At 45.1% G+C, this 15000-nt stretch overlaps 1 protein-coding gene across 4 annotated transcripts in view; it reads left to right on the forward strand.

The window, feature by feature from the left end:
• The first annotated feature begins 8968 nt into the window (after window positions 1-8968).
• LOC138946831 (uncharacterized) overlaps window positions 8969-15000 on the forward strand; it is a 44799-nt gene continuing 38767 nt past the window's right edge. For 3 of the 4 annotated variants that reach the window (XM_070318236.1, XM_070318238.1, XM_070318240.1), the window contains exons 1-2: window positions 8969-9046; window positions 9946-10097. In XM_070318236.1, coding sequence (XP_070174337.1) covers window positions 9992-10097 — 106 coding nt within the window. In that variant the 5' untranslated portion in view covers window positions 8969-9046; window positions 9946-9991. Of the gene's footprint in view, window positions 9054-9945; window positions 10098-15000 lie in introns of all 4 variants that reach the window. The other variant, XM_070318237.1, reaches the window with a different exon arrangement.

Genomic DNA, 15000 nt, shown 5'->3' on the forward strand with positions numbered 1-15000 from the left:
AAACTCTGGCAAATTTTACGAACCATACCGTGACTAAAAATAAAAAATGAACAAATGACAAAAGCCGACCTATCGACCCAATTTTTGGGGTCATGTTACTCTAAACCAACATATATTTTTGTTTGGCCTTATAGTGGACAGACAAACACAAATTATGAGAATCAAAAACAAACAAGTCGCGTAAGACCAAATTACTTCATTTAATCAAGCTGTGGAACTCACAGAATGAAACTGAACGCACTGCATTTTTTCACAATGACCGGAGTCCGCCGCTTGTGCATAACGGCGTGAAACTGACGAGCCTGTTCAGCGCGGTAGTGGTTTCGCTGTGCTGCATAGCACGCTTTTCTGCACCTCTCTTCGTTTTAACTTTCTGAGCGTGTTTTTAATCCAAACATATCATATCTATTATGTTTTTGGAATCAGGAACCGACAAGAAAAAAGATGAAATTGTTTTTAAATCGATTTTGAAAATTTAATCTCTCATGTCAAATTTCAAGATCGGTTTAGTAGTTTGGTCTGAATCGCTCTACACACACACAAACGCACAGACAGACAGACAGACAGACACACACACACACACACACACACACACACACACACACACACACACACACACACACACACACACACACCACGACCCTCGTCTCGATCCCCCCTCTATGTTAAAAGGTATGTTATTGGAACGTTGAATTTATTGAAATACAAAACGTTACGTTAACTGATGTTTGACCCAGCGGTCTCTAATAGGACAGACAGACAGACAGACAGACAGACAGACAGACAGACAGACAGACAGACAGACAGACAGACAGACAGACAGACAGACAGACAGACAGACAGACAGACAGACAGACAGACAGACAGACAGACAGACACTTATAATACAGAAAATAAACTTATGATTTGTATTGTCATAAATTTGACGTTCCAATGACACACCTTTCTCGTTTTATTATTCCGAATTTTGGAACGTTGGCGGTCTATTTGTTTTTGAATTTCATAATCAAGAGACAAATAAAACAAATGTCAGAAACTTTTCTTAGTTAATGTTTGGTCAGTGTCCTCTTTATTTTTATTTTTTTATTTTTTTTTTACGAAGTAGCCTACAGTGTTAGAGATGGACCCGACAAGAGAAAATAATCAATCGTTTTAGGAACAAGTATCGAATTTGAATATTCCTTCTAACAAAACCACACGCAAAAAAACCACAGCAACCTGTTTGGGTAAACTTGTCATCACAGTTTCGTCAGACAGTCGCTGATTTCTTTATGATGGTAAGGAAAAGTTAGGAATGATAATCCTTCCAACTTCAAACCTCGCTGAAAAATATCCAGTTTTCATTTCAAATGTATGTGTTCCGAATGGAAATGTGCGAGTAAAAAGTTTTAAGTCGTCGTTGACACTCCCAATAATACATTGAAAAGTATCTGATTGCCAAAAACCAGCCTTTTCAGGTTATTCCACTGTTTTCAATAAACAGAAACGGTGTGCGTGCGTGTGTAAATGAGTGTTTGTTTGCGTGTGCGCGTGTGTGCGCGCGTGTGTGTGTTTGTGAATGTCACATTCGAGAATACAAAGACAGACAAAATTGACGATGGAGTACACTTGAGTCGAAGAACAAGAAAGAGAAAACCATTTCAAAACCCTACAGATGATATAAAAAATCCAACAAGTCAAGAAATGATGACATATTATTCGTGATAAGCAAACACGCAGAGAAAGGATGGAGTAATTAGCTGTTGTGTGTGTGTGTGTGGGGGGGGGGGGGGGAACTCTCGCAGAGAGCTTTGTATCTTTTCAAAAACATGAACGAAGAAAAATAAAGAACTCGGTGATACTTAAAAATGTTAACGAAAAAGAAAGTGGAATGGGTTTTTGTTTTTGTTTTTTTTGTTTGTCGTTGTTGTGTGTTTGTTTTGTTTTTGCGTTTTGCTTTGGCTTTTGTAGAATTGAGTTTTGCTTTGTTTTGTTATCGTTTAGAATAGGTAGTATTTTGTTTGCGGTTGCATTTTGTGTGTTCTTATTGCAGATGTTTTGTCCCCAGCTTTTTCTTTAGAAAGGAGAGTATAATTATTGTTTGATGCTTTTCTGTACAATGAATTTCTTTGTCCACAAATCTGCCTGAAAAATGTCTTTTCCCCTTCTACAACTTACATATAAAATGAATAAGCAAACACGCAGATGATGTCAAGATTTAAACATGATTTTCGCTCATGTTGTGGATTCTACTTTCAAAAAATGTGTGTGCTTACTTATTAAACCGTTTGGCTGAGTATTTAACTATACTAGTGAAAGGTAGCACATGGTAAATATTAGTGTTGAAATAACACAAGTGTTTACTTCGTGCTACATGTTGCTTCTACTATCTCACACAGTGTTTTAATTTGTAAGGGACAGGGTGTTGTTCATCATGGAACGCTTCAGTATAGACTGTTTTCATCTTCTTTTCTTCTTCTTTTTTGTTACTTTATATTTCAACAGATACGAAGGCTAGAAAATAGAAGAGAAAAGAAAAGCAGCCGCAGCACTATCTCAGCAAACACACCCTCACATCAGCTCCGCTCTCTGTCGCTGCACACGAGACAGACATGAAATTGCCAACCAGAATCGATTGGCACACAAACGCCGCGCACTGCTCTGCGCAATGCCTGCCGCGAGTGATATACTGACCAATGACACGCGCTCTTGTCTTGACGTCACTCGTCAATTATAGGTTGGTGCGAGTAGCCACGCCCACTCCGTGTGATATCGATTGGTGTCTGCCTGAGGAGATGTTCGTTGTGCCGTGCATAAAGAGGCTGCACTTTCCGTGTCTCAGTGGGGACTGCTACCCGCTGCGCTATCGAGGATCCAGATTTCCTGACTGTGTTGTCCGTGTCTTCATTCCATTGCGTTCTGAGAGGACTTGAAGTTTCTTCTGAGTCTTCTCCCTCCCCCCCCCCCCCCCCCCCCCTCCACGCCCCCCTCACCCCCTTTGTTTGTGCACCCACTGAACTTTGCAGTCTTTTGTCATAAGAATAAACACAAACACAAATACATTTTAGAACAGAAAATGAACGATTTAGCTCACGCTATTACACACAAAGGCCTACATGTCATGGCTGAGATAGGAATCTGGATATAAGTTTCGCGGCTTTGGTTTTAGGCTGAATAGAACTAGAATCCTGAATTTTGATTCTAGCCAGCGATGTTTGTGGAAAGAACCAGAATTACGATCTTAGCCAGATGAATGAGAATTCTGATTCCAACTACGCTAGATTCGGAATGTAGCCAGATTCCGATCTCAAACATGTCATATATATACATTCATGCTCGGGCGTAATGACCGAAAAGCTAGGTATTCAATACAAATCCATTTCAAACAATAACAAGTAAATGGATAGTGAAGTAAGAAAGTAAAGTTTCCTAAACTATCCATTTTTGTAGAAGTTTCTAGTGGAGACTGTTCAATAACAAAAAATCCATTTTAAATCAGTATCCACTAAAGAATATTCAATGCATACATCTGTCACAGTGGAAATGAGAATCCAGTGAGATTCAGAATCGCACTAGTGGAGATTGGAATTCTAGTTTGCACTAGGGCAAACTAGAATTCTCATCTTTACTGGATAGTGAAGATTGGAATTCCAGTTTGCCCTAGTGCAAACGGGAATCCAGTTTCAGTGGAGATGGGAATTCCAGTTTTCACTAGGGGAAATAGGAATTGGGGGGAATTGGGGGAAACAATGTGTTCAGAGGTTTATAATTATTGTTAAAACCATTTCATCTTGAGTCACTCATGACTTTAAGGCTTACTCATTGCAGATATTGAAATGCAGAAATAAAACTAAATATTATTGAATTGATATAATCGAACAACACAGAGTAGGCTGCGCACAATAATGTTTTATTATCAATATCATTAAATCATATCACAAAGTTAAAAGTTTATAAAAGATGAAGCATGAAAGGTAGGCCTATCTATGCTACATGCCTTCACACACAAATCAACAACAGTCCATTTGATGCCAGCGTAATGTGCTTTGATCTCTGCCCATGTTTTATCACGTCCGGAATGTCCTACATGTCCATGACATTGGAAAACGATGTCGAAAAGTCTGTCCTGTGTGATGACTGGCTTGTAGGATGTTTTGCAGTACACAATGTTCCTTGCACCAATTTCTTCCAATTTGAACTGTTTTTGGCTCCAGTGTTTGAATTTTGCTCCATGTTGGGATTTTGTCCGGGGCTAGAATGCAGACACGCTTCAATCTTCTTGTACTTTTCTGGAGTTATACAAAATGCATCTTTTTTGTTTGTATCCAAAGATTCAAGATGCTGCTTTAAAAGAATATACAATTTCTTCTTTTGCTCTATGATCCACTCTCTGAGTCAGTTTAGCAGTAAACAAACTGCAGCAAGTCAAAATTTCTAACTGAGTCTCCACTAGTCTCCACTGAGTCTCCACTGAGACTAGTGTTCACTCTTTCTTTAGGACTAAGAGTTCACAAAAGAAATGAGAAGGCCAGACAGATAGACGACTGAGTGAACGTTCAGTAGTCGTGGTTTTACAATACAATACAATACAATAATACTGTCGGCTCTGATGGCCGAGGCCATCTCTCTCTCTCTCTCTCTCTCTCTCTCTCTCTCTCTCTCTCTCTCTCTCTCTCTCTTTCTCTCTCTCTCTCTCTCTCTCTCTCTCTCTCTCTCTCTCTCTCTCTCTCTCTCTCTCTCTCTCTCTCTCTCTCTCTCTCTCTCTCTCTCTCTCTCTCTCTCATGCTTCATCTTATATAAACTTTTAACTTTGTGATATGATTTAATGATATGTATATATTGATAAAAAAAAAACCCGTATTGTGCGTAATTACTCTGTGTTGTTCGATTATATCAATTCAATAGTATTTTTGTTATTTCTGCATTTCAATACCTGCAATGAGTAAGCCTTAAAGTCGTGAGTGACTCAAGATGAAATGGTTTTAACAACAATTATAAACCTTTGAACACATTATTTTCCCCAATTCCCCCCCAATTCCCATTTCCCCTAGTCAAAACTGGAATTCCCATCTCCACTGAAACTGGATTCCCGTTTGCACTGGGGCAAACTGGAATTCCAATCTTCACTAACAAATATCCAGTGGAGATGAGAATTCTAGTTTGCCCTAGTGCAATCTGGAATTCCAATCTCCACTAGTGCGATTCGGAATCTCACTGGATTCTCATTTCCACTGTGACATATCCATTCGTACTACCTATCATTAAAAGAGTGGCAGATGCGTTTGAATCTTTGTCATGAGACTGTAGTCTACTGTGAATGCTGCAAGCAATAGAATGTCTAGAGATATTTATTCCCCACCCATATGAAGAGACTGTAAATGTTGCAAGAAATAGAATGTCTGGAGACATTTATTCCCCACCCAAATGAAGAGACTGTGAATGTTGCAAGCGATAGAATGTCCAGAGATATTTATTCCCCACCCATATGAAGAGACTGTGAATGTTGCAAGCAATAGAATGTCTAGAGATGTTTATTCCCCACCTATATGAAGAGACTGTGAATGTTGCAAGCAATAGAATGTCTTGAGATATTTATTCCCCACCCATATGAAGAGACTGTGAATGTTGCAAGCAATAGAATGTCTAGAGATATTTATTCCCCACCCATATGAAGCAAAACGCTTGATTGAATTGTCTATACAATTAAACAACACACACACACACACGCACACACACACACACACACACGCACACACACACACACACACACATACACACACACACACACACACACACACACACGCACACACACACGCACACACACACACACACGCACACACACTCACACACACACACACATACATATTCACACACGCACACACACACACACCACACACACACACACACACACACACACACCCACAAACACACACGCACACACACAGACACACACACACATACACACACCCACACGCACATATAACACACACACAAGCCTTTACGGGTACACAAGCGTTGCAGACAGTGGGTGCCCGTGCTCTTTCTGTTGACAAAAGGGGATATGTCTCGAAATATGCCTACAAATATTCTCCAATTGTCAATATAGAGAGTGGAAGGGTTTTATGAAGGTTGTCACAGGCGATGGGGACTTGGGTCTATCAATCTGACCCCGGGCAACACATCGATCAGCCGTTTGGATGTTCCTAAACGGCTCCACCCGTATCAACTATTGGTGATCTCGGAACACTGGCAAGAAGAAGGTGGTCCCAATTTTTTTTATTTAATAAGGACAAATCGCCACAGTTCTAACAGGAGAGCTGCGTACGGTTACCTTACAGCAGTACATGCATCATTGCTTGCTCGTGGTGTTAAAAGCTTGGCGCCAAACACGGGTACTTGAGGGTTGATGCTACTCCATTGAAATGTCCCGTTTTACACAGCTTCCAAATCAATCGAATTTCTAACAAAATAGGATGTTTGCCTGATGTTTCGTTTCCTATATTTTCCTGAATTGGCCCCGTTCGACGTTTTCCTGTTTTTACATTTAAAGAAAAAGCTCAAAGGAAACCGTTACGAGAGCCCTGATGTTACTGTCCGAGGGTAAACGAGGGTCATTTAGGGTATCGGCAAAAACACTCGCCCCGTCACTTTTGAAAGATATTTCTACAGAATGTTAACGTGTGTCGCAGCTCAGGAAGGATCCTTCGAGAAAATGGCGTGGTCAAATTAACGGTGAACTGTGCGCTAATATGAGTTTCTAAGGACTTCCAGAACAGCCCTCGTATTTGGTGCATCAACCTGAGACTGACACCTAATTCAACATTTGACCTTTAGTTGCATTGACCCCCCTATCCCTTCCATAGAGAAAGCAGGGACATACAACACTGTCCGCACGATCCACACTTCATGACTTGGGACGGAGCTACAAGCAATTATTACGCCGACCTCTTTGAACACGTGCTTAATTAATTGTTTCTTTGCCTATTCGCCTTTGAGTCCATTTCAGGTGATTATGCAAAACAGACTCGCGCGCTCATACGATACATCGACCAGAAGTTATCGATGAGACTCACGTGAAAATGCCAAGTGGCACAAGAAGCGCATGTAAAAGAACGAAAACTACATAAAGTAAAGATCAGATACATGTAGAAATAACATTTTAAAAGAATGTAACAAAAATGAAATGAAATAAATATAGGTTACACACTCCGAGTTCTGATTATCTTGCATATTTTCCCGAGGGTCGATTTTCAGGTATTACATGTTCAATATAGTCAGTGAGAGTTGTGCTGAACCAGTCATCCGCCATGTTCAATATAGTCAGTGAGAGTTGTGCTGAACCAGTCATCCGCCATGTTCAATATAGTCAGTGAGAGTTGTGCTGAACCAGTCATCCGCCATGTTCAATATAGTCAGTGAGAGTTGTGCTGAACCAGTCATCCGCCATGTTCAATATAGTCAGTGAGAGAGAGAGAGGGTTTACGGGAGTTGTCTGCCCCATTATCGAAAGATACTTCCGGTTATAACCATCAGAAAACAATAAATTGTGCGTTCTTACGATCATTGAGGTCTGCATTCTGGTAATAACTTTGTTATTATCATTCTCCTCAAGCCTATCTGTCTAATAAGTCGAGCTAAAATGGGCTACGTTCAGCCTTTGTACATTTCCTTCTGTGGATGTGACTATTGGATGACGTCATCGAACCTTCGTTGCCTAAGCTAAATTTGAATGGAAGCTCGCGCCATCATGTTAGCGTAGGTTCCTAAATGTATCTTCGACAGCTCGTTTGAGTGTCCGAGATCCTGCCGGCAGAGTGTTTCTGACCGAGTCTTTCATTCCACAATACACCGATTAACAGTTCCGCGGCCATTTTAGATTCGCACTTGCGCACATCTTTTTCTACGAGCACTTTTGCTTCTTCTTCCTCTTCCGGTTTCCGGTTTTTGAGAAAATGCACATCCGCAGATCGTTTTTTCGAAAGTTTGTTCTTCTTCTTCCTGTTCCGGTTGATTGAGAAAGCGTAGATTCAGTCGGCAGAAAGTGCAATTTTGTAGTCTTCCAGCCCTGAAGTTGCTTTTGAGTGTTCAAAGAAAGAGTGTAAAGGTTCTAAGGATTACATCGGGCACACAAACACGCGATTTTCCCCCTTTGATTTGAACGCGTGCGCGACGGGCGCTGTGGCGGGGTGGTAAGACGACGGCCTCTTAATCGGAAGGTCGAGGGTTCGAATCCCGGCCGCGGCCGCCTGGTGGGTTAAGTGTGGAGATTTTTCCGATCTCCCAGGTCAACTTATGTGCAGACCTGCCAGTGGCTTATCCCCCTTCGTGTGTACGTGTACACGCAAGCACAAGACCAAGTGCGCACGGAAAAGATCCTGTAATCCATGTCAGAGTTCGGTGGGTTATAGAAACACGAAAATACCCAGCATGCTTCCTCCGAAAGCGGCGTATGGCTGCCTTAATGGCGGGGTAAAAACGGTCATACACGTAAAATTCCACTCGTGCAAAAACACGAGTGTACGTGGGAGTTTCAGCCCACGAACGCAGAAGAAGAAGAAGAAGAACGCGTGCGCAGATCGTTTTTTGCGAGTATGTTTGATCGTTTTTTGCGAGTATGTTTGATCGTTTTTTGCGAGTAAGTTTGATCGTTTTTTGCGAGTAAGTTTGATCGTTTTTTGCGAGTATGTTTGATCGTTTTTTGCGAGTATGTTTGATCGTTTTTTGCGAGTATGTTTGATCGTTTTTTGCGAGTATGTTTGATCGTTTTTTGCGAGTATGTTTGATCGTTTTTTGCGAGTAAGTTTGTACTCCCTCCTCTTCCGCTTTCCTTCTTCGTTCCATGTAAACGCCGAAACTGCTGGTGTTAGGACAAAATAGTCTCCGCCAGCCTCAGTAGCTGCATGTTTTGCATTCCCAGATCAGAAGGGAATGAGAACTTGACGTCGTAGGTCTAATGACGTCACATGTTCGCCATTTCTCTGACGTCAATTGTTCGCCATGCCCTCGCGAGTGGTTCCCAGGCAGTGTTCGTCAGCCGGACTTTGCTGCTGGCAAGTCACGATGTTTGGTGAGTTGTAAGTGTTGCTAATATAATTATTGACATCTAGCCATTCATCACATGATCATAAATATTGTTTCTAACAGTCGTCCACTTGGGTTGTTCACTTGTATATTTGTGTGCGCGGCACAACGCAGCATACGAGCAGGCGAATCTGCTGGGGTGACCTACTATGACTCAATCATTGTATCAATGTATCGGAGAAAATTGTTGTTGTCGAAAAATTGGACAGTAAAGTCATGTAACACGAATGTAATACCATAAAGGTGTTTTCGTTTCAAAGTAGGATTGTTCAAGGGACACTGCATTTCGCTCATAAGAGCCGGAGAATGAGGTTGGGATTCGATTTGGTTTTCTTTCGGCGTTGTCCGGGAATAGTAGGATCAATCAATAAATCTGTTCACAACACCGAGTAAGAGATAGTCTCTATCATACAGAATGATAAGAAAAATGTACACTATTCGGAAGGGGGAAGAGAGGTGGTATTTACCTTAGGCGTACACATTATGTACACACACACACACACACACACACACACACACACACACACACACACACACACACACACACACACTCACACGCAAACACACACACACACTTACACACACACACACACACACACACACAAACACACATACATACATACACACACAAACACACAAACACCACAATATCACACACTCACGCATAGACACATACACTCACATCTACACACACACACACACACACACACACACACACACACACACACACACACACACACACACGCGCGCACTTATACACACACACACACATACACACACACACACACACACACACACACACACACACACACACACACACACACACACACACACACACACAGCTTATACATCTTCTGAATTCAAAACTATTGATGACGTCATCAGTTCCATCAACTCATCGTTGACGTCAGCCTAGCAGCAGCAGGTTAGGATGACGTCACGACAGGACCCGTCACAGCCTACGTCAGACGGGGAGGAGGAGAGGGGCAGGGGGACACCCCAGGGCAGGAGAAAGGACCGCGTCAGGTCCGACACCAGTGAGTTGTCTGCCCACACGGAGGGAAAAGTGAGGGGCAGAGGAGCAGGGGGGGGGGGGGGACACCCCAGGGCAGGAGAAAGGACCGCGTCAAGTCCAACACCAGTGAGTTGTCTGCCCACACGGAGGGAAGAGTGAGGGGCAGAGGAGCAGGGGGGGGGGGGGGGACACCCCAGGGCAGGAGGAAGGACCGCGTCAGGTCCGACACCAGTGAGTTGTCTGCCCACACGGAGGGAAGAGTGAGGGGCAGAGGAGCAGGGGGGGGGGGGGGACACCCCAGGGCAGGAGAAAGGACCGCGTCAAGTCCAACACCAGTGAGTTGTCTGCCCACACGGAGGGAAGAGTGAGGGGCAGAGGAGCAGGGGGGGGGGGGGGACACCCCAGGGCAGGAGGAAGGACCGCGTCAGGTCCGACACCAGTGAGTTGTCTGCCCACACGGAGGGAAGAGTGAGGGGCAGAGGAGCAGGGGGGGGGGACACCCCAGGGCAGGAGGAAGGACCACGTCAGGTCCAACACCAGTGAGTTGTCTGCCCACACGGAGGGAAGAGTGAGGGGCAGAGGAGCAGGGGGAGGGAGGGACACCCCAGGGCAGGAGGAAGGACCACGTCAGGTCCAACACCAGTGAGTTGTCTGCCCACACGGAGGGAAGAGTGTTGCGAAAATGTACGCAAGTTATTCAGGTCTATACAAATACCGAATTATTCAATCAAAGCAGTCATGTGTTTATGAAAACCGTGAGGCACCTATGGTTTATTTAATTATGTGATGCAGCAAGTGCCTATGAATTGTCGGGAAAACCTAAGTGTAATTACGTCAAAAGTTTCGCTATCAATTGACGTCATTTTGATTGTCGTCAGGAGATTCTCGTATATCTTGAAGGAGTTCCCTTCAAAGCATATTCTTTTACTTTTGATGTGATCGTTAACCCGTCTCATTGGGCCCCCACACTTTTTTGTAGCAATAACGTTACAAAACGTGTCATTGGGCCACCGTCTCTTTAGGCCCCCGTCTCATTGGGCCCCCGTCTCATTGGGCCCCCACACTTTTTGTAGCAATAACAAAACGTGTCATTGGGCCCCCGTCTCTTTGGGCCCCCGTCTCATTGGGCCCCCACACTTTTTGTAGCAATAACAAAACGTGTCATTGGGCCACCGTCTCTTTAGGCCCCCGTCTCATTGGGCCCCCGTCTCATTGGGCCCCCACACTTTTTGTAGCAATAACAAAACGTGTCATTGGGCTCCCGTCTCTTTGGGCCCCCGTCTCTTTGGGCCCTCGTCTCTTTGGGCCCCCGTCTCTTTGGGCCCCCGTCTCTTTGGGCCCCCGTCTCTTTGGGCCCCCGTCTCTTTGGGCCCCCAGCATAATAAACAAGCCTGAACGGTATATTCTGTATTTCAGCAATGCAAAGGTACAACCCCTCCACGTTAAAGGCACCGGCATGGTTGGCCTAGTGGTAAGGCGTCCGCCCCGTGATCGGGAGGTCGTGGGTTCGAACCCCGGCCGGGTCATACCTAAGACTTTAAAATTGGCAATCTAGTGGCTGCTCCGCCTGGCGTCTGGCATTATGGGGTTAGTGCCAGGAATGGTTGGTCCGGTGTCAGAATAATGTGACTGGGTGAGACATGAAGCCTGTGCTGCAACTTCTGTCTTGTGTGTGGCGCACGTTATATGTCAAAGCTGCACCGCCCTGATATGGCCCTTCGTGGTCGGCTGGGCGTTAAACAAACAAACAAACAAACAAACGTTAAAGGCACAGTAAGCCTCCCATAAACCATCACAGATACTGTCAGGCTTTTACACACAGTAAGCCTCCCATAAACCATCACAGATACTGTCAGGCTTTTACACACAGTAAGCCTCCCATAAACCATCACAGATACTGTCAGGCTTTTACACACAATAAGCCTTCCATAAATCATCACATATACTGTCAAGCTTTTACACACAGTAAGCCTCCCGTAAACCATCACAGATACTGTCAGGCTTTTACACACAGTAAGCCTCCCATAAACCATCACATATACTGTCAGGCTTTTACACACAATAAGCCTTCCATAAATCATCACATATACTGTCAGGCTTTTACACACAGTCAGCCTCCCATAAATCATCACATATACTGTCAAGCTTTTACACACAGTAAGCCTCCCGTAAACCATCACAGATACTGTCAGGCTTTTACACACAGATACTGTCAGGCTTTTACACACATATTATACTGTCAGGATTTTACACACACCCTGTCATTCACCCTCCCTCGGCCATCCCATCTCTAACCCTGAACCCACCACCCAATTCACGCTCCCTCGGCCATCCTATCTCTAACCCTGAACCCACCACCTAATTCACCCTCCCTCGGCCATCCCATCTATAACCCTGAACCCACCACCTTATTCACCCTCCCTCGGCCATCCTATCTCTAACCCTGACCCACCACCCAAATCACCCTCCCTCGGCCATCCCATCTATAACCCTGAACCCACCACCCAATTCACCCTCTGTCACGTTTCAATATATCACTTAAGGTGATTATGAAACGGTTAGTTACTACTAACTAACTAACCACACCACGATCCACTCTCGCAGTCATACAATTTAATAGAGACAACAAAAGTATAAGTTTCAGACGCCTGTTTATGTAAAAACTCACCACCTCCCTCGAGACTTCACTCAAAATATGTTCTTTTACGTTCACAAAACGTAAAAAACCAATGGTCACTGACAAAATGCCAGTTAGAATATAGAAAATTATAGTAACACGCTGATCCCGTGTAAAGATAAGAAAATACGACTGTTCTGCTCCAAAAGTGCTAGTTCATGCAGGTGTCACACATCCCACGTCGTCACTACTCGAGTATAATCACAGATAGCAAAAATAACAACGGTGGTCAACGGGGTGCAAAGACATGGTGCACTTAGCTTTCTTTGGCCACTGGGTGGACGGCCTGTAATTAGTCTTTTTTAGCCTCCACAACTGCTCCGTCGAATGAAGTGCTGGTTAGCGTGGTGACGAAGCAGGGAACTGTGGAGGCATCAGGCGCCGCACCCAGTCGCTGGTTAGCTGGTTAGCCGGTTCGCTGGTTAGCTGGTTAGCCGGTTCGCTGGTTAGCCGGTGTGCTGGTTAGCGTGGTCCCGAAGAAGGCAGCCGAACAGAAGTTAGGAAAAGGCTGCAAACAGAAAGCATCGGTGCACTAAACATGTCAGCTACCCCTCACCCTCCACCTTTAAACATGTCATCTTTACATATCTCATCGAGCACGTGGGCCTGCACAAGCGGACTTTTCACAACAACAAAACAGCCATTTTTCGTCCTTCTCTCCCTATCTGCAAAAACCATATACAGATTAGTATTTTAGCGTCACAGAGAGCAAATTATGCGCTAACCTGGAAAGAACAACAGAGAGTATTTCATTCCACAAACACAGACTCGTCAACAGCGTTAAATAATGATTTATTACCTCAAACAGCCTATGAATGTAGCACTCTCATGGAAGCAAAACCCGCTTCCTCCCTGGAATGGCCTCTGTTCGTCAACAGTGACAACAACATCCAGAAACCCCTTGTCGAATACTTATGCGAAGACCATCGCACAACGAAGGAAAGATTTGACGACTCGTCCTCAGCAAAACATGTGGCAGTGAGAAGGTGATAACTCGCTGAAGTTCCCCTAGAGTGCCGAATATTCTATTCGGTGAAATCCATCATACTCTAGAAACCGTCGTATTCGATCCTTCTTCTTCTGCCGCTGAGTGTCAAGTGCGCCGTCCTTGTGTCTCTCACAGACCACCTAGACAATAACACGTGACTGACCTTGTCACATATCAAGTTCAGCTATCCACAATTCTGCCTCGCAAAGCAGAATTACCCCCGAAAAATCCGTGCGCAACAAAATCCGTGCTCTGCGCTGTCAGCAAAACTCTGCCGTATAGCCCCGACTCACGCACAGGCGCTTTCAGTCGCAATTGACCAAGAGAAGGCACCCCACTGAGTGACACTTTCTTGGTCTATGTCACCAGATCGTGACACCCTCCCTCGGCCATCCCATCTCTAACCCTGAACCCACCACCCAAATCACCCTCCCTCGGCCATCCTATCTCTAACCCTGACCCACCACCCAAATCACCCTCCCTCGGCCATCCCATCTCTAACCCTGAACCCACCACCCAAATCACGCTCCCTCTGCCATCCCATCTCTAACCCTGAACCCACCACCCAATTCACCCTCCCTCGGCCATCCCATCTCTAACCCTGAACCCACCACCCAATTCACCCTCCCTCGGCCATCCCATCTCTAACCCTGAACCCACCACCCAATTCACCCTCCCTCTGCCATCCCATCTCTAACCCTGAACCCACTGCCCAAATCACCCTCCCTCGGCCATCCCATCTCTAACCCTGAACCCACCACCCAAATCACGCTCCCTCGGCCATCCTATCTCTAACCCTGAACCCACCACCCAATTTACCCTCCCTCGGCCATTCCGTCTCTAACCGTGAACCCACCACCCAATTCACCCTCCCTCGGCCAGTCCATCTCTAACCCTGAACCCACCACCCAAATCACGCTCCCTCGGCCATCCTATCTCTAACCCTGAACCCACCACCTAATTCACCCTCCCTCGGCCATCCCATCTCTAACCCTGAACCCACCACCCAATTCACCCTCCCTCGGCCATCCCGTCTCTAACCCTGAACCCACCACCCAATTAACCCTCCCTCGACCATCCCATCTCTAACCCTGAACCCACCACCCAATTAACCCTCCCTCGGCCATCCCATCTCTAACCCTGAACCCACCACCCAATTCACCCTCCCTCGGCCATCCCGTCTCTAACCCTGAACCCACCACCCAATTCACCCTCCCTCGGCCATCCCCTCTCTAACCCTGAACCCGCCACCCAATTCAC

Source organism: Littorina saxatilis, linkage group LG14, assembly GCF_037325665.1.
Source record: "Littorina saxatilis isolate snail1 linkage group LG14, US_GU_Lsax_2.0, whole genome shotgun sequence".
NCBI classification, from domain to species: Eukaryota; Metazoa; Mollusca; class Gastropoda; order Littorinimorpha; family Littorinidae; genus Littorina; species Littorina saxatilis.